This window comes from Cyrtonyx montezumae, unplaced genomic scaffold (genome assembly GCF_038088225.1).
Source record: "Cyrtonyx montezumae isolate F1298 unplaced genomic scaffold, pur_monq_1.0 scaffold_8, whole genome shotgun sequence".
Lineage (NCBI taxonomy): Eukaryota > Metazoa > Chordata > Aves > Galliformes > Odontophoridae > Cyrtonyx > Cyrtonyx montezumae.
This window is the reverse complement of record NW_027072089.1, coordinates 32451546-32470220: the sequence shown is the minus strand read 5'-3', so window position 1 is coordinate 32470220 and position 18675 is coordinate 32451546. Positions and strand designations below refer to the sequence as shown.

At 38.4% G+C, this 18675-nt stretch overlaps 1 protein-coding gene across 4 annotated transcripts in view; it reads right to left on the bottom strand.

Moving 5' to 3' along the window:
* Positions 1-18675, bottom strand: part of PDE7A (phosphodiesterase 7A) — a 71034-nt gene that overhangs the window by 3361 nt on the left and 48998 nt on the right. For 3 of the 4 annotated variants that reach the window (XM_065751757.1, XM_065751759.1, XM_065751758.1), the window contains 7 exons: positions 11979-12130; positions 10605-10668; positions 8346-8441; positions 3268-3368; positions 1872-2003; positions 1507-1598; positions 758-902 (listed from right to left, as the gene is read on the bottom strand). In XM_065751757.1, the coding sequence (XP_065607829.1) occupies positions 758-902; positions 1507-1598; positions 1872-2003; positions 3268-3368; positions 8346-8441; positions 10605-10668; positions 11979-12130 (782 nt within the window). The remainder of the gene's footprint in view (positions 1-757; positions 903-1506; positions 1599-1871; positions 2004-3267; positions 3369-8345; positions 8442-10604; positions 10669-11978; positions 12131-18675) is intronic. The other variant, XM_065751760.1, reaches the window with a different exon arrangement.

Below are 18675 nucleotides of genomic sequence, written 5' to 3'. Positions count from 1 at the left end.
ACTCCTTTCCTTCCAACAGCAGCATCTTCAATTCTCTTATTTCCTGGCAGCAGAAGTTTTGCAAATAACAAACCTACCTGTCATTCGGGCTTCCCTCGAGTTGCATTCTATAATCACATAAACTTGGGAAACAATTAGATCTTGTGATCACCTCTGAGCAATACCAAAATTAAGGCAAGTCAAAGCATTTCAAGGGCATTATGTTTAGCGTATTCACTAATAGAGGAGACAGCAACGAGTTCAGATTAGTGTCAGTATTTTGTAGCAAACAGTATTTTGTAGTTCTGGCTCTTAAGTCTACATCTTTCATAGCGGTTTGCAAAGGACAGAACTTCTCTGTCCATTTTCCTTTGCAGCCCACAGAAGAGACCTAATGATATATATATATCTATGAAGCTGAAGCTATGAAGCTGATTCAAATAGTTGTACTTCTCTCTTTTTGCTGAAACATGTTCCAACAAAGCCTTTCACAGTTCTAAGACTGAGCTGGAGTCATCAAAATACAGTTCCTAGGAGTGCATGGCTCCTTGCCTAACAGCTCTAAGTTTTCTGATGACCAACACGTGACATCCCTGGGGCTGTGTGCTAGGAGAGGTGGGGAGACAGAAGCGGAGGAAACAACCTTCTTGTAATGAAACAAAACAACTAAAGGAATTTATTTCATTTTTAATATAGCCTAGCAGTAGAGCTGTTCAGCACATTAATTACTTTCGAAGTTAAAAATCGTGTTTTCAAAGAACATAACAAAGAACATCACCTGTAAAATGAAGTGACGGTGGTTCGCATCTTCTAAACATAGATCTCCTCTATCCAGATGGGATCGGAACATGGACAGATACTCATTTTGCTGACTGATGTCTGTGGCAAGAATGAGATCACCTATCTGGCTTTCCATCAGCTGCCTGAAAAGTGTGGTACCAAGCATTCAGAGAGGGTAACAATTAAGAATAATAGCTATCACTAAATTCAGGCTGGTTGTGGGTGGGATTTTTTAATCATATTCGTTATTATGCAGATGTAAGTCACAGGCATACTGGTTGTCATCTTCATAGCACAGTGTCTTCTGTTTTTCCTGCACCTTCCAAACCAACATTGGGACATTTCATCAGCAGCTTTCAGAACAACTAGAAGATTTGGATGTTTGTTTCTCCTTAAATATGCACAAATTAATTGTTCAAAGCATATGGATTGTGAAGGTAGGTAAGAAGGTTATATGTTAAACTGCAGAAGCAGTGACAGAACGAGAAAGGGCTGCCAAGTTTAACATAATCAGCTGATCAACTATATCTCCTCAGTGTGCTCACATTAAAAGTTGTGTTCCAAGTACTACGCTGCACTGCTCTACTCCAGCAGCAAGGTATCAGGGAATTCTTACAATTGGTCCAAATACAAAATTTAGGTAATGAACTGCCACGCAATAATTCTGCCTGTTTTGCAAGGCTGCCTTTCTTAAGAGACAGCTTACTTGCACCCTAAACTGAGATGAATGACTCTGTGCAAACATACCTGTTTTCTAATGACATATGTGCAAATAAACCAGACTCTCTCAGCAACCCCACTGCTGATCGCCAGTGATGGTTCTCCAATACTGAGGTATTCTGCAAATGAAGGTGATATTACAGATATCAGTGATTTCTTCTTAAACAGAATCCCTTACACTAAGTGCTGAACCACAAAGGGCTTCTGTTTGTTTGTTTGCTTCTATAGGGAATTAAGCCTCTCACATCCATTCACCAGCTCACAGTTTTATCCCAGTGGCATGGAAAGCACCCTCTCAGTTCACACCCACATCACAATTCATATTCCTCTTCTGTCCTCCTCAGGAATACTCCAAATCTGATTTCAACAGAACAACTTCATTTTCTCCTTACCTTATACAAAGTTGCTAAGTAATGGTTTGTTTTAATTAGGAAAGGTTGGTTAACGCCTGGGTGATCCAAATCGTGTGTGGCAGCTGCAATTAAACTGAGCAGAACATCCCACGGAGTTAAGGATTCGGACAGCTGTAAGGTAATAAACAGAATTCTATCAGCAGTGCAAGCGTGGCCATAGCATAGCTGCTCAAGTGTCACATCCACAGTTTTCTTTTTTGTGTAGTCAAAAGCCAACAGGAATTTAAAAAAAATTTTAAAAATATAAAATCAATATTCTACTCAGTCTCGTTCTCCACTTGTTTTTTTTTTTTAAACACAGGCTGGAAAGCCTAGCTTGCACTAAAACAGAGGACAGTGCTACATGTGCATAAGTGAAAAGCAACAACTCCTATGCAAGGGCAGGAGTTTATGTGCCCTTTTGCGTTTGCCATCTGTCATGCTTCACGTTTATCATGTTGGCACAACAGAACCAGTAATGCCTAAGTTACTAACAATACCGATTCCATTCTTCTATCTGAAGCAATACAAAACACTCATCAAGAGTATTCATTAAAAAATGCTCAGAGATTCCAAACCACATGCCTTAATAAAGGTGCTCTGGGTATTGGCTCTACTCCTTGTGTTCAAAAGGTGGGGTTTGGGGAAAAGAAGCTGTTAGCTTTGTTTTTTTGGTTTGTTTTTTGCTTTAATAGCTGTGTGGGACCTGCTGAGTCACAGCCTGAACCACTGATTGAGCACCTGAAGGAAAGATCCAGTCAGCCCTGGGAGCACAGGTGAAGGCAATTCACCTGTGTGACCAGAAGGGGTGGAGCCAAACCCCTCTTAGACCTCATTTAAGAGCTGACTGCTACTGAGGAAGGACCTCTTGTTAGAGATCCCTTCTTTTTGAAGTTCCTTCCTTGTGAGCCTCAATCCTAGGAGACGGGTGAGCTTTCATTTTCCTTCTTTTTGTAACACACTAGTCTCTTTGCCTTTACAACCCTTGTGTTTGGCAAGCTAGGCAGGAGCAAACATTGTGGCTTTCCTGTGGATTATCTTTACATGGATCAAGGAGGAGAACATCACCCCATTGGATAAAACTTTGCCAGGATGTATCCCAGGATTTCTGGGATCATCCTATTATGAACTTGCAACTGTAATTGAAAAATGGGGTCCCTTTAGTTCACTCCCCATCCTGCATGGTGGAATATTTCTTTGGGTTGCATAAAGACTTTCTTATTACAAAGGAGAGACAGTTGGCTGCATCCACTGTGGCGTGGCCACTATTAAATGCATTAAATCAAGTTATCTCAAGTAACACCCTTATAAAAAGCAAAAAGTGTACGTGCACAAGTCACTTATATGCAAACAAATATGTGTATTTCTATATGTATACTTGAGAATGCTTCCTTACCTTAGGCTCTTTTAAGTAACAGTGCATGGCCTGAGTCACATCAGCAGCATGAACTGCATTATGATAAGGGTTTTGACTGTGATAATCTTCTTGAACCATAACTGCAGGAAAATAACATATCTGAATTTAAAAAGCAGCAATTTTTTTTAAGTATCATTTTATATGTGCTTGTTAGGCACAGAAATATGCAACATCACAAGTTAAACACACACACAAAAAGTGTCAAAGCCAGTAAATCATCAGTTGAACCAAAACCAGGTATAGAAGATTTTTATCTGAGGAAACTTTTCTACAAGGAATGAACTACATGTAAAGCCAACTCAGAGCAAGAATCATATAGCTGGAAATCAGTATATTGTCTAAGATACTCTGACCTGAAGAACTTTCCAGGAGAAATCTCCCTTTAAAAACCTATCCTGCCTGAATGTTGAGGCAACCTAGAACACAAAATGAAGATGATACTATGAACCAAAGCATCGGGATGACTTTACATCATGCCTTGAAAACAAATAAATCAGAAGAAGCAGGCAGTGTTTTACTGTCGTAGAAATTGTCTTCCTTTCTTCTTCCAGCAGTGGTTAGAGAAGCCACCTCTATGCAGTACAGGCATCTTGTAATACTTGTATATAGGCTCAAAATTCCTAAAGTACACAAGTATTAAAAAAATCTCATTTAGATTATGGCTGTACTAGACACTCTTAGATTTAATATTTATGCTTAACTTCTTCCTTGTTTTTCTCCTCCATCTTCCTGTCTTTCTTTAAGTAGAATGTCTTGAAGGACATTCACATTAGCTTGAATAGAAAGAGTAAAAGAACTGTAACATTTAAAAGAATGGAGGGAGAGAAGATCTGAAGAGTAGCAATCAAACTATACTTGAAATTGCAAAGTTTTGCCTGATGACACATTATTTTGTTCAAACCAACCTCAGAAGAACACTTTCCTGGCTGACTACACTGTGTTATTCCCTTCCAAACATTTTTCCTACTCAAGTTTGCAAGCCAGCACCCTCCATGTAATTGTGACTGTGATGTTAGAGCATTGCATGGTATTTACGAAGATTGGTGGCTTATAAATAGCCAAAAAACTGTAGCCAATGTGTCATCTGGATTTAGTGCACTGCTGACATCTCATAGAGGCAATAATAAAGAAAATAAGCATCTCTGGACTCTGTTAACCTGAGGTATAACTCTCTTACATATTCCTCATGTCTACTGCATAAGTGAAGATGTCCATCATTTAATCCTCTGGTTTTATGGCTTCATAAGCTGGTCCAATGACCTGAAATGCTAAGGGATTTGATTTAGTAGCTTAGTGGGTAGGGATAGTGATAGGAGGATGGTTGGACTAGATGATCTTGTAGGTCCTTTCTAACCTAATGTATCTATGAAATCTAGAATACATCTAACTTAAAGTAGTACGAGGGCAGTATGCAGTACCTTACATTTTTTCTTTGAATGATGAGTAAGAAATTGAAAGCATATGAAAGGAGCTGGTCCAGCTCCAGGTAACCTTTTGAAATCACAGAAAGCCTGTGTGTAAGTAAATATATACGTGTGTATGTTTTCATACATACACACATGAAAATAAAATATTGAGGTTCTACCAAGGACTAACACCAGATTTCTCCTTAAAAAATAGAAGATTCTAATAAGTTCCCAAGTAAAATGAGTTTTGTGGGACACTGGAGAGCACATGAAGTGCCCTAGTATTCTGTGAGTTTATCTTTAGATGACTGCAAACTGAGGTATAAAGGGCAACAAAAGAAATGAATGACTTAATGCCAGGAAGCACTATTGCGAAGAAAAGCTCCTTGATTCAACAGATGGGCTGAGGCACAGCTAAGAAATGTTTTGTTACTGCTGTTAAGTAGAAGGCACTAACAAAAAGAAAACTGTGATTGATTTCAGTGGTAGAATAAAATGTTGCCTTCTCCCACGGTCTAACACCATTTCAGTGGCTTACCATTTTGAATGCTGATTAACTAATCCATTTATTCCTAACTAGAGTTTCATTTCAAGTCAAATGCTCTTTCAATAAATCTCTGCTATCCAAAGGAAAAGCAAAGTGACAACCAAACATGCTCAGTTACAACTTCAGCAGCTTAAGATCAGAATTCTCTAACTGCTTGCAGCACCTCCAAGAGAAAAAGAGAGTCTATGTCCTCTGGAAGATGGGACAGGCTACTTGGGGTGACTACAGAGAACTGGCCAAGATCTGCAGGCAGAAAATTAGAAATGCTAAAGCCCAGCTTGAACTTAGACTGGCTACTGCTGTAAAGGAGAACAGGAAACCCTTTTACAAATATATTAACAGCAGGAGAAAAACTAAGGAAAATTTCCCTCCTTTACTCAACGAGGCAGGCAATGTAACCACAGATGATAAGGAAAAGGCTGAGGTTCTCAATGCCTTCTTCACATCTGTCTTTAATAGACAAAGCAGTTGTCCACACGGTACTTGCCCTGACCTGGAAGTCCGGGACGGGGTGCATAATGCACCCCCTGTGATCCAAGCAGAGACGGTCAGAGATCTTCTCCTCCATCTGAACTGCCACAAGTCCATGGGGCCAGATGGGATCCACCCAAGGGTGCTGAGGGAGCTAGCAGAGGTGATTGCTGAGCCACTTTCTGCCATCTATCAGAATTCCTGGTTATCTGGAGAGGTCCCACAAGATTGGAGGCTTGCTGATGTGACTCCCATCTACAAGAAAGGCCGTAAGGAAGACCCGGGGAACTACAGGCCTGTCAGCCTGACCTCGGTATCAGGGAAAGTTATGGAACAGATGATCTTGAGGGAAATCACACGACACGTGCATGGCAACAAGGGGATCAGACCCAGCCAGCACGGGTTCACCAGGGGCAGGTCGTGCTTGTCCAACCTCATCTCCTTCTATGACTGGGTGACCAGACAGGTAGATGAGGGAAAGGCTGTTGATGTAGTCTACCTGGACTTCAGCAAGGCCTTCGACACGGTCTCCCACAGTATTCTCCTAAGGAAACTGGCAGCCCGTGGTGTGGACAGGTTCACTCTTCTCTGGGTGGAGAACTGGCTGGAGGGCCGTGCCCAGAGGGTAGTGGTTAATGGAGTTAAGTCCAGCTGGCATCCTGTTACGAGTGGTGTCCCTCAAGGGTCAGTTTTGGGGCCCATCTTGTTTAATATCTTTATTGATGACCTAGACAAGGGGATTGAGTGTACCCTCAGTAAGTTTGCATATGACACCAAGTTGGGAGGTTTTGTCAAACTGCCTGGGAGTAGGGAGGCCCCTCAGAGGGATTTGGATAGGCTGAACAGCTGGGCTGAGCTCAATGGGATGAGGTTCAATAAGACCAAGTGCCGGGTCCTGCACTTTGGCCACAATAACCCCATGCAATGCTATAGGCTTGGGGCAGAATGGCTTGAAGAATGTAGAGAGGAAAAGGACCTGGGGGTGTTGGTTGATGCTCAGCTTAACATGAGCCGGCAGTGTGCCCAGGTGGCCAAGAAGGCCAACGGCATCCTGGCCTGTATTAGAAATAGTGTAGCCAGCAGGAGCAGGGAGGTGATCATCCCCCTGTACTCAGCTCTGGTGCGGCCGCACCTCAAGTACTGTGTTCAGTTTTGGGCCCCTCACTACAAGAAGGACATTGAGGCCCTGGAGCGTGTTCAGAGAAGGGCAACAAAACTGGTGAGGGGTCTGGAGCACAAGTCTTATGAGGAGCGGCTGAGGGAGCTGGGATTGTTTAGTCTGGAGAAGAGGAGGCTCAGAGGAGACCTTATTGCACTCTACCACTTCCTGAAGGGGGGTTGTGGTGAGGAGGGGGTGGGCCTCTTCTCCCTGATAAATAATGACAGGACGAGAGGGAATGGCCACAAGTTGCACCGGCGAAGATTTAGATTAGACCTGAGGAAACATTTTTTCTCTGCAAGAGTGGTCAGGCACTGGAATGGCCTGCCTAGGGAGGTGGTTGAGGCACCATCCCTAGCGCTGTTCAAGAAGCGTTTAGATGAGGTGCTAAGGGATTTGATTTAGTAGTTGGGTAGGGATCGTGATAGGAGGATGGTTGGACTAGATGATCTTGTAGGTCCTTTCCAACCTTATAAACCTATGAACCTATCTATTTAAATACCAGTCCTCAAGGACAGCTTCTGCATCTTTTTAATACTTGAACGAGTTGAGACCATTTTAAAACAAACTCGTGACAGAACAGAAAAATTCTGACATAGAAAGAGAATTCAGTGATGAAAACTAAAACACTCCCTTATTTGAAAGGGGAGAAAAGCCTTCTGAATGTGGTTTTCTTTCCTGTTAAATAACAAGCTTCAGAACCACCACACTGTTTTCTCTGAACTGGGAAACCCTGCTAGGAGGGACCAGAAACCTCTTCCTCCTGCTCAGCCAGAAATCAGCAACCCATTCCACAAAATTAAATAAAAGGTACCACCACAGAAGAAACAAAAGATGGAAGCCTCACACCAGTGTCTGTGACTGTGGCACAGGGATGCGTAAAGACATCTCCTTTGGCTGACAAGTGGAAGTACTGTTCAGTTTGAACGCTCCACATCGTATTTACAGTTCTTCCCCACTGAAGTTTTCCAGTGCCTCAGGCACACACAGCCCCAGTATACCCTATGGAGACAGTATGCCTACAGCACAGTGTATACTTGTATTAGAGCTTGAGCAAGCAAGACATGACATCAGATTGGCCAACATAGTACAGCTATGAAACCATACAGAAAATTTCAGGAACAAAAGCTAAAACAGAAATGAAAATTGCACCAAATAAAGAAGCAGTCTTTCTTTCCCAATAAAAGTGTCATATGGATGAATTCACATTCATTCCTGAAATTTAGATTTAACAAAAAGTATTACAGCATCTGTCATAAATGTAGCAATACCTGCTTGGTTTTAACATGGAGACATCTACATTCACAGAAGCTTTGAGAGATTTTCTCTCAATCGATACAGTTGAAATTACTGTACAATCTGGACAGGGTCAGTACTCTTCAAACCTTATTGCTCAACTACAACCAGCACTTCAGTTAAGGCATGAAAATCCGGATAAACAGCAATATTCATCGTAATAAAAAGCTGTATTTACCCAAAAATCTACGAAGTTTCATCGTATCTAACTGGAAGTGTTCAATTAGTCCATGAAGATTAAACAGATGAAAGGTTAAGCTGACTAGACTGTTTCCTAAAAATAAGATGAAAATACTAATTCATTGGAAGTCATGAAATCAGTGACTTTCACAAGAAATGTATTTCAAACAAACTGGACACAAAAAGTTACACAAGCAAATTCCTTTACACCATGATAAATATTCAAAATCTTATTGCATGACAAGATTGCATTAGCTGTCTCCTCTAGCAATCACCAGTATCGTTCACTGTCAAATGACAGGAGGAAAACATTACCCAAACATTAAAAAAGCAAGGAGTTTCAAAGTGCAAATCCATTACAACAGTATTCAGCTTTGTGGTACGTTGCATCGTTTTTATCAATGGACACACAGCTGAAGAAGGAATAAAGAAACCATCAGAAAAACAGGAAGCCCAACCATGTCAATTTGTGACACTGTGCACATGCTGTCGTGTGTTTTTATCTTTTTTTTCTAATGCGTGAAATTATTCCTTATTTCAGCCACAAATCAAATAAAAAACGTACATTTCTCTAGGAAATGTATACCAGTCAAAACCTGCAATACATTTCACCTGCTCAAAGCAATAATATTGCAATCACTTGCAACAATAAAACAAATAAAGCTGTAAAAGTCAAAGAAATAGCTGCATGTTTACTGTTTACCTGAAATAGCTTGCAAATTATTTACTCTGCAAACAGTACGTACTGAAGGATTACTCAGTGTTGGTACATTTAGTCTGACAATCTCATTTAGCAGGAATCAGATAAACTAGCTAGCAAAGTAGAAGCTGAGGTACAAAAGGACAAAGAATTCTGCTAAACCTAGCTTATCACTAGGCTTGAAGTATTTAGGTGTGCCCATCACCTCCTTTCAGTAAGATCCACAGTTCTTCAAACAAAATTTACTGAGCAGCCCCTTTCTTACAGGTTTGCCCAGGGCAGCTCATCAAGGGAAGCTGCATGTGCAGCAAAGTTGTATGCCTTAAGTTGTAACCCTTAAGAACTCTCAAGAACAACACTGTTCTAATCGTGCTCCTATATCAACTGAATTAGGATGCAAAGAGGATGGTACAGACAGGCTTCCAGAACAGAAGCTGCACTGAGATGTGAACAGTATTGCACACTGGAAGTATATCTGAAAAAGACAAAAATCATAATCCAGTCAGAGAAGACTGTATTAAAAGGAGGACATCAGTTTACTCCCCTTCTGCTAAACTACTCTGTTTCCATTTTTATATTCATGCACTGCATTAAACTGTGAGGATGCTACTAGCATACAGCATTTAAGCATCCTTTTAACATGGTGTCGTATCTTGCTTTCTTAACTTTGTGTCTTCCTGCCAAACTTTAAACATGCTAACTGCATCTCCGCTACCAACTCCATCCAACTGATGGAAAAATGGCACCAGCTGCTCCCAGCTCACAGTCCAGGCTCCAAAAGCTCTCCTCTGGCACAGTTGTCTTCTTGGACTCACACACCTCTTTCTTCTTTCCACTGCTCCATATTAAAATACAAACATTCTCCCTATCCACTACAGCAGTCCTTCGCCTTCCCAGCACACTAAGAGATCTCTTTTCCAACCAGCTGTCCACAGCTTCACAAGACTTAGTTTATTTTTTAACCAACTCCTTCCTACTGCTACTTAATCTTTTCTTGTTTTGTATTTTGTGTAAGCCACACATATACAGCACCTTCTGTTCACTCACCTGTTAGTTCTCTAGGTATTCTATCAGACATTGTAATTACAGCGTATTCATACTACTTTGCCTTTTTATTGTGCTGAAAGTAATACTAATACAGCTCTTCTACCCAACATTCAATTTATCCAAACAGGCAATCATTCACTGTAACTGACCTTTTGTACACAGATGTATAAATTAAGACCATTCCATAAGTAAAAAAAATAGATCAAATGAGCAAGATTAATTGTCAAACTTGTATGAAATACTAATTATGGTTAGAAAAATTAAATAGAGAATACCACCTACAAAGTACAAGGGCCTCTTCTATAAATCAGTGATTATTATCAGTTCTGACATTAATGACATTTTCAGAGTGGCATGGCAAATCAGAAATTAGATGGAAGACTGTTAAAAAGTACTACCTGACAAAATCTTTGCTTTTTAGTGAACAAGCATCACATACCACAATGTAAGAGCAACAGCTAAGTTATCCTAGGAGATAAAAACACAGGAGAAAGGAAAAAGCAAACTCACCATTTGTCAGTCTATCAAAAAGAAAGATATCAAAATTCCAGTTTCCAACCTTCTCCAACATACACTGAAAGAAAACACAAAAGCTTTAATTCTTTTTTCCCTCAGTATATGGCTATCTTCTTACAGTCTAGAGGAGTATTTAAGATTTTAAGGACTCACACGAGTCTCTGAATTTCTACACACAAAACCAGTAATATAAAGATTAGATTTGTCTAAAAAATTGGAAATATATGCTACACATTAAAAGACTGAAATATGAGAAGTGTCTTGACAGTATGAATTTGAGATTCCCCCTTCATGCTCTAACCATTTTCAGAAAAGTAAGGCAATTCAAAACAATTAGGTTAGAAACAGAAGCAGTATGACAAAATAACTGTTCAAACTTGAAAAAAAAAGACATCTGAAGAGGCCCACACTTAACATTTCATACAATCATCTTAAAAAAATGTATCAATCACAAAACTCTGTCTGATGACTTCCAGTCTTTTGTTTCAAGATCTCTTGCAGATCTTCCACTTCAATTCTTGCAAGGAAGTACTCATCTGTAAGTAGTTCTTTAATTTCTCACTTTCCCTTTCTGTTTAAACCAGGACAATACTTCCTAGACATTTTACTAAGAATATAAGAAGAGCTTGTAATTTCTTCATAAGAAACCATCTTTTCACTTTCCGCCTCACTGGACTACCACTTCACAAACACAGATGGACAAGAACACAGCACTTTCAAGGGCTCAGAGTTTAGGTTGCCACCTTTGCTACCCTACTTCCATTAGAATTACCTGCTCAGCACATCTTACAGTAGATACTTGCTTTCTCAGACACTCGTTAAATTTGCAATGGTTTTGTGATCCCGCTGCCATATGCTAGTTTTTCTCTACTGGCCACTAAAACCGAGTTACTAGAAGAAATACACATCATTGACGAGATCTTTCTACATGTGTATTTTTGTTGTTTATTTTATTTTACATGTGTATTTTGTTTATTTTTGTTACATGTGTATTTTTTAAATCCATTCCAAAGGTTATCAGATTCCTCCTACACTGTAGCCTGATCATATTAGCATGCTGCATTATGAGGATATTCCATCTACGTGTAAAGGTTATTAACAAAAAGCATTATACTCTATCAGTAGCAAGACACAACCTTTAGGCTCTCAACAGCCTGTAAACTGAAGAGGTGAAGGACTTTGCCAGAAGTCACATAAATCTGGCTAGATTTTATAAAGCTATACACATGCATATACACACATACATACACATGAAAATACATGCTTAAAAACCTGTATTTACTTGTATTTTCTTAACACAATATATTTTTATAAGTAAACATTAAGAAACATACTTGATAAAATGAAGATAAAAATTAAGCAACCAACCTTTGCTTGTCCATTATAATCATCATCTAAAATGTTAGAAGAATTTGGAACAGTGATACCACGGAAAAAACGGGAAGATCTCAGGTATCGCTGGAAACTAAGCAACCTTCTCACATTTCTCGCAGACACAGACACCTCAATTTCAGAATTTGCTATAAGAAAAAAAGAGAGAGAATAAATACTGTCTCTGAAAAACCTTCAGCAAAAAGAGACTGCTCGAGGAAGTTTGGTTCAACTGCACTGCTTTTCTTCTTTTGTTGGCACATCATACGTTTCAGCCACAAGTAAAGATCACCGTAAAGAGTGAGTGCAGAAGTATGGATTAGAAAAGAAAGATAATGATTTAAATACCCTGTGAAGAAAAACAAATACTTAAATCATAGCTGAAGTGCATCCTCCTAAGGAACACTGCTACAGCTAGGACAGAAATATGAAAATTGGGTAAGGACACAAAGAATATTGTAAGTAATTCCTTTTGGGAAACTGCTGTCACATACACACATCCAGTTCCTGTCCCTAGCAAACCACATAAAACATGCACACCAGCAGAATATCAGTATGTTTATAGAGTAGTTAAAAAAGAGCATCTACAAATAACTGTGCACAGATGTTAAAGCTCCAGAAGTTTCCTGGCAAAGTTTTAAACAGAGTTGAGTGACGTAGGTGCTTGTGCAGGTAATTTTACCCTGAGTCTCCCCACTGCCAAAAAAACTACCACATTTGTTTCCACTGCATGTGTGATTTGCTTTCTCAGCAAAATCGCTACAGAATGTGTTTGCAGCTTGTTTTCAAAGAATAATCCACATAATTTGATTAACTCTACGTTAACCAGTTTAGCTATCCAAAGGACTCGTGTTAGCTTGCACCCAGTATCACTTGGCATACTTACAGGGTCCATCTGTTTGTTTCAGAAACCTGAAGACTAAAGTACACATTGCTAGTTCCTTTGCAACACTCCAGGTATTTCCAGCCTGAAACTTTAAAGGCTGAACTTCACCTTTACATTCCTTTCAGCATTACACCCAACAGCATTTTCACACAACCAACAGAGAGCCAATAATGTTGATACTCCTTCACTTAGCCCAAAAAAATTAAAGAAAAAAAGAAACAAAACAGAACATATATTAAGATGGGAAGTAACAGCAAACACACTTTTCCAAAACTTCAGACCCTCAAAACCAACACGAGCCAAACATGCATAGTACAGGTCTCTTGCAGTTCTACAAAGTATACTGGACATCAGTGAAATAAACAGATGCATTATTTGTTCTAAAAGACAGACTAAAATGCATTATGAACAAAGGTGTGGATTTATTAACAACCTAAATTTAAAGTCTTGGTGATCTATAGTGAGAGCGGTTTGATTGTGCACAAAATAAAGCTTTATTCATTTTAACAGCTCTCTGCAGAAGTTATAATGCATTTTCCATCCTACCTTAACTCATTAATATATTCACTTCTAGTCTACAATAAAAAAACATTGGAACAATTATACTAATAGCACACTAACAGTATCTGAAGTGCAGTAGCACTTTATACTAATGATTATTTTACATCAGCAATCCTCATTAACAGAATTTGAAAGAATAAAATTGGAACAATCTTTCAGACCTGCCTGAAAAGCATCAGAATACAGAAATTCCCATCACTTTCAAAGAGCTAAAGAAGACAACTTCACGTGAAATATTTTCCTCCAAGTCATCACAATTAAGGTCAAGGGCACTTCCTCCAGAGAGTCTGTTAAACGTATATCCTGATTATGTAAGCAGGTGTACTACATATAAGAAAAGCTGCATATAAAACAATATTCTTACATACAGCAGGCAAATAAATGTATACTGTATTATTAATATTTGTAAGAAGGCTTGTTAACATTAGGGTATAGTCTGAGACACTGTCAATCCTGCAGAATACAGAAGTTCCTGCTAATAGGAGCTAGGCTTTGAAGATCTTTCAATCTTGATTCACTCAAAACCCAAATTTCAGACCTGAGGTTATCAGGTTTGAAATAACATAATAGGAAATGGTTACACTTAGGTCATAAGCGTATCTAAAATGTCCACAAATCTATATATACAAAGCCAAGGAAATTCACTGAATTTGAGTAAAACAAAACACCTCCAATAGCAGAAATAAGTACTCTTAAGAGATTCAAGTAGTTTTCTTGATCATATGTAGTCTTTCATAGCTCTGTAGTTAATAAGAAGCTACTTTTGATGTCATGCTACAAATAACTGTCACAGATACCACTTACTAGTCTTTGGTAGAACAGCACACTGTAGGTAGCAGAAATAAAACAAAGCATGATCATTCAGCTGTGTCTACCTACTTTCAAGCTTACGAGTCATTTGAGGAATTTTGCATGCATTTGTCTTAATTTTTATTTCCTCATAATGTGGGTACAGAGTCAAATTAATTTTTCAAAGGAAATGCAGTTTCCTGTGAAGCTGCACATTCACGACTCTTCACAATATGCTATTGAAATTATGCTTAAAAATAATCACCTCACTGAAGTTATCACGTTTGCGCAGCTCATAAACAACTATCCTTACACGTTAATCCTACTTTTTTCTTCCTTTCCCTAAATAAGAGGGAAAAAATGTTCGGCCTCCAACCATTTTGTGGTTCTGTTACAACAGCTTCAGCTGATGTAATTCAAACAAGCTACAGCAAAGCCAACTTCATTCCAGCTTTCTGGGCAGAAAGAGCTGAAGATCTGAAGGGGCTTCCGGGTCCTTCACAGGAGAGGTGCTTCAGTTTCTTCATCATCTCAGGTGCTATTCATTGGACTCTTTCCATTATGTCCAGCTGTCTCTTGTACTGGAGAGCCCAGAACTGGACATACTGCTCCAGGTGTGATCTTACCACTGCTAAGTACAGGGGAAGGATCACTTTCCTTGACCTGCTAGCAATATTGTATTTAATGCCTTATTAGTGGCAAGGGCACACTGTTGGTTTGTATTCAACTTGGTGCCCATTAGGACCCCCAAAGCCTTCTTGACCAGGCTGCTTGCCACTTGAGCAGCTGGTAGCCAGGGCTGTCTTTCCCCAGGTGCAGGACTCGGTATTTCCTTTCAAATTACTACTTATTCCACACATATACCCCAAGTTCAACTGAAGGCTACAACTTAATCAAACATCTAATCATTGCAGATCTAAATAATGGGAATAATTTCCAAACGAGAGATTTTGAGTCCTTCCAGAATACCTTACTCGACTACACCAACCCAGAAAGTGAATTATTCTCTCTCTGACAATTAAACATTTGCTATGGGACATTCTTGGATACATGAGTCACACGTGGAGGTTTGACAGGTAGTTTTAAAAAGCAGACTATAAAAGAAAATTGCTAGCTTTCATGGAAGGAAAAAACGTTTTTTAAGCTGCAGGAACACTGATGGCACCCAAGCTTGCAGTTTCCTTTTCATTAGAAAGAAATCAATCTCTCTTGAGTTCAGGCAGAACAACAAAGACAAGTTCATGGGATAGTCTGTAAAGCAGGAATGATGCAATGGTGTGCCTGAACTTTCACCTCTAGCACAGGAAAAAAAAAAATAACACCATTTTCCATTTATATACATGATTAGTAAGAGAATGCCAGCCTTACCCTCTTCTACCATTAGCCATTAGAGAACCTACAAAAAACAGAGCTCAAAGCATTCACAATGGAAAGAAGGCGAAAAGTAAAAAAAAAAAATGTATTAGATTTGCTCAAGACAAAACATATTACAAAAACAATCCCCCTCCTAACCCAAGTATACTTCATTTTGTTTGCAACCTTCAGTGTGTCTTCCTAAAGTCTAATACTGTGCAGTTGTTTTTAAGAGATAAGGACGGTTTAAGGACAAATTAGAATGAGAAAGTAAGTGTTTATGACATGAAAGCAAAGTCAGGATGTGGGAACTGTTAAGAAGGAAGTTTCAGCATTCTGAAGTGGCTTGGCTACAAGGAACCAGAAGACGGTCTGTCTAGCCAACAGCAGCTCTGGTATGACATTCTTTCTTTCTTATATCTTCATTTCCCCACTTCAAGTTAGAAAATCATCCAATGATTCTTTTTCCCTCAATTGTTTTTTTATTATTAAAATAGCTTAACTCTTGTTTCTATGCATCTTAGAGAACTAATATAATAAAAAATGACAAGATGCTCTACAAGAGAGAAGAAATTAATTCTTCTGTTTAATAACATCAGTTATTTTAGCTTACATTTGTATACACACAAATAAAGTAATGCAAGTTGCCTTCTTGCAACAGATTTCATCTACATTCCAAGATACTTATTTTAATTTTCTCACTCCCAATCTTTTAAGCATGCTGTACTTCATAAGAAGCTAAAGCAAATAAATACCACATTTCATGGGGATAACTCAATATTTCTCACCCCCACACTGAAATATTATTACAAAAAAATACCTACAGACCAGTATTTAATTTCTGCATGCTTGTAACTACTGAATAGTAAGGAAGACAGTAAAACAAGAAGTGACAACTTTGTGATGGCTTAATTCAATGTTTTATTTATAGAAACTTTAAATCCTTGCAGAAAACACCTCAACTTTATTTTAATGCAAAAATAAAGATTCATAACTTCTGATCCAGCTTTGGTCGAAATAAAACTATCAACAATAGGAACTTTACCTCCATGTCTTCTGTGCTACAGCCCAAAATATAAATATCAAATTATCGATGTTAAAAGCTGAGTTTTACTTTTATTATCAAAAGAAAAGGTTTAATTGACAATACCAGTTACCCACTGGTATTAACAGCAAAAAGAAATAAAAAAGGAGAGTGAAGATGATCTCTCTTAGGTTTGAATATCAAACTGCAGTTTGATGTGCACAGTCCACCAAAGGAAATTTTTCTAAAAAAAAATATGACCTAAATAGAGTTTCTTCTCCTCTGGAATTACCTCTCACAGTTCCTCCACAATAAAGCCAACTATACACTTGAGTATTCATCATTCTTACACAGCAGATACTATATACTATTGCCAAGCCTGAAATAGCATAAGTTTCTACCATCTGTAACAACATAGATTTGAAACAATTGTAACTGTTTTTCTGAAACCTTCCAGAATACAAATCATTTTATATTTATGAACAGTTTAAAACTATTATCTAGCCCTTAACACCACTAGAGGGACCCATAAGCTCTCTAATTTCACATCTATTCCTCATCACACCATCAGGAAATGCATTATATTAGATCCCTGCTTTTTCTTCCAGCCCTGTTATTTGCTTTTCTTTAAGCTTTTTACTGTCACGACTTGCCTTTAAGTACTTTTAAGACATTCTGTATCACGATCGTTAATAAGAACTATGATTCAGTTTCTAAGATACAAATTCAGGGAAGACTTGATAATTCATATATAAAGATGTCTTGCTGTCTAAATTACCTTGTTATAGCTCCTATCTTCCTTAGAACTATTCTTAAGCCCTGTCGGCACCGTTATAACGCAATATACCCCATCTTAAAGCCAGGTCAGACTGTCTTAATGTCTCCTATGTGTTATTTTTTCTACCATATTCATACATTCTTTTTTAAATAATCCAGACCATTGAAAATTAAGCTACAAGTTAGGGTTCAGTGAAAGAAATATGGCTTTGCAAGTGTCTTTCGACTGACTGGAATCAAATAACTTTTTATCTCGCATGAAACAGTTGTACTAGATGATCTTGTAGGTCCTTTCCAACCTTACGTATCTATGAATCTATGAAACTGCAGTACTACCCTAGTAGAAACCCTAGCAGACATCCCTCAGAACAAGGATCTTACACAATGAAACACCAACTAAGTACAGAGCCATAAACAATCAGCACACTTCAGGTCAGAAGAGAAAGAAGTAATGTCTGACAGCTCTTCGGTCCAAGCCTCTGTTCACAGCAAAGATAATTTGAGATAAATGACTCAAAGTACAGGAATTATACTAATTCACTGAAGTAGAGAGAATTAAATGCCAATTCTCCAATAGCACTATACACCTTTAAGTAATACACAAGAAAATACTATGAAAAGACATACAAAAGGACTGTAGCCTTGTAATTCTTTTGAATTTTGGCTCCTCTTCACAGATACCCTGAGAATAATACAACATTAAGGAAACTCAGTAACAGAACTCTTGTACTGAACTGCATAAATATTTAACAACTATTTGAGAACTACAAAACAGTAAATATAAACTCTTTCACTTTCAATTTACTCAATCATAAACCTAGCAATCTTGTAGTTACGTACACTTTGACCTGACTCCAACCCCAGGCAAGCCAAATCCGTACCTCATACCAACTAAGCTTCACTGAAGCAAAATACTTAGGAATTATCAACAGAACACACTAATATTCATTGAAAAGATGAGTTAAGATGAAGCCTCTCCAGTGTTAACACTGTGGCTCTTAGAGAGAAAAAACAAGAACACACAACATACTGATTTAAGTCTTCTCCAATAATAAGGATAATATACTCCAGACCATCACCAGATCTTTTTCTTGATGTCTTCCAAGAAAACATCATTCTAATGTGTTCTAGAATTTTTCAGTTCTATGATGCTGGAACGAAAAAACTAACAAGTAATCTTCTGGGGGCTTTCCTACCACAATAAATCAAAGAAAATTACCAAAAAAAAAAAAAGTAGCACATTGTAATTAACAGAAAAAAGAGATTATCCTTTCTTTAAAAGGCTGTACGTGTAAGTAGAAAAG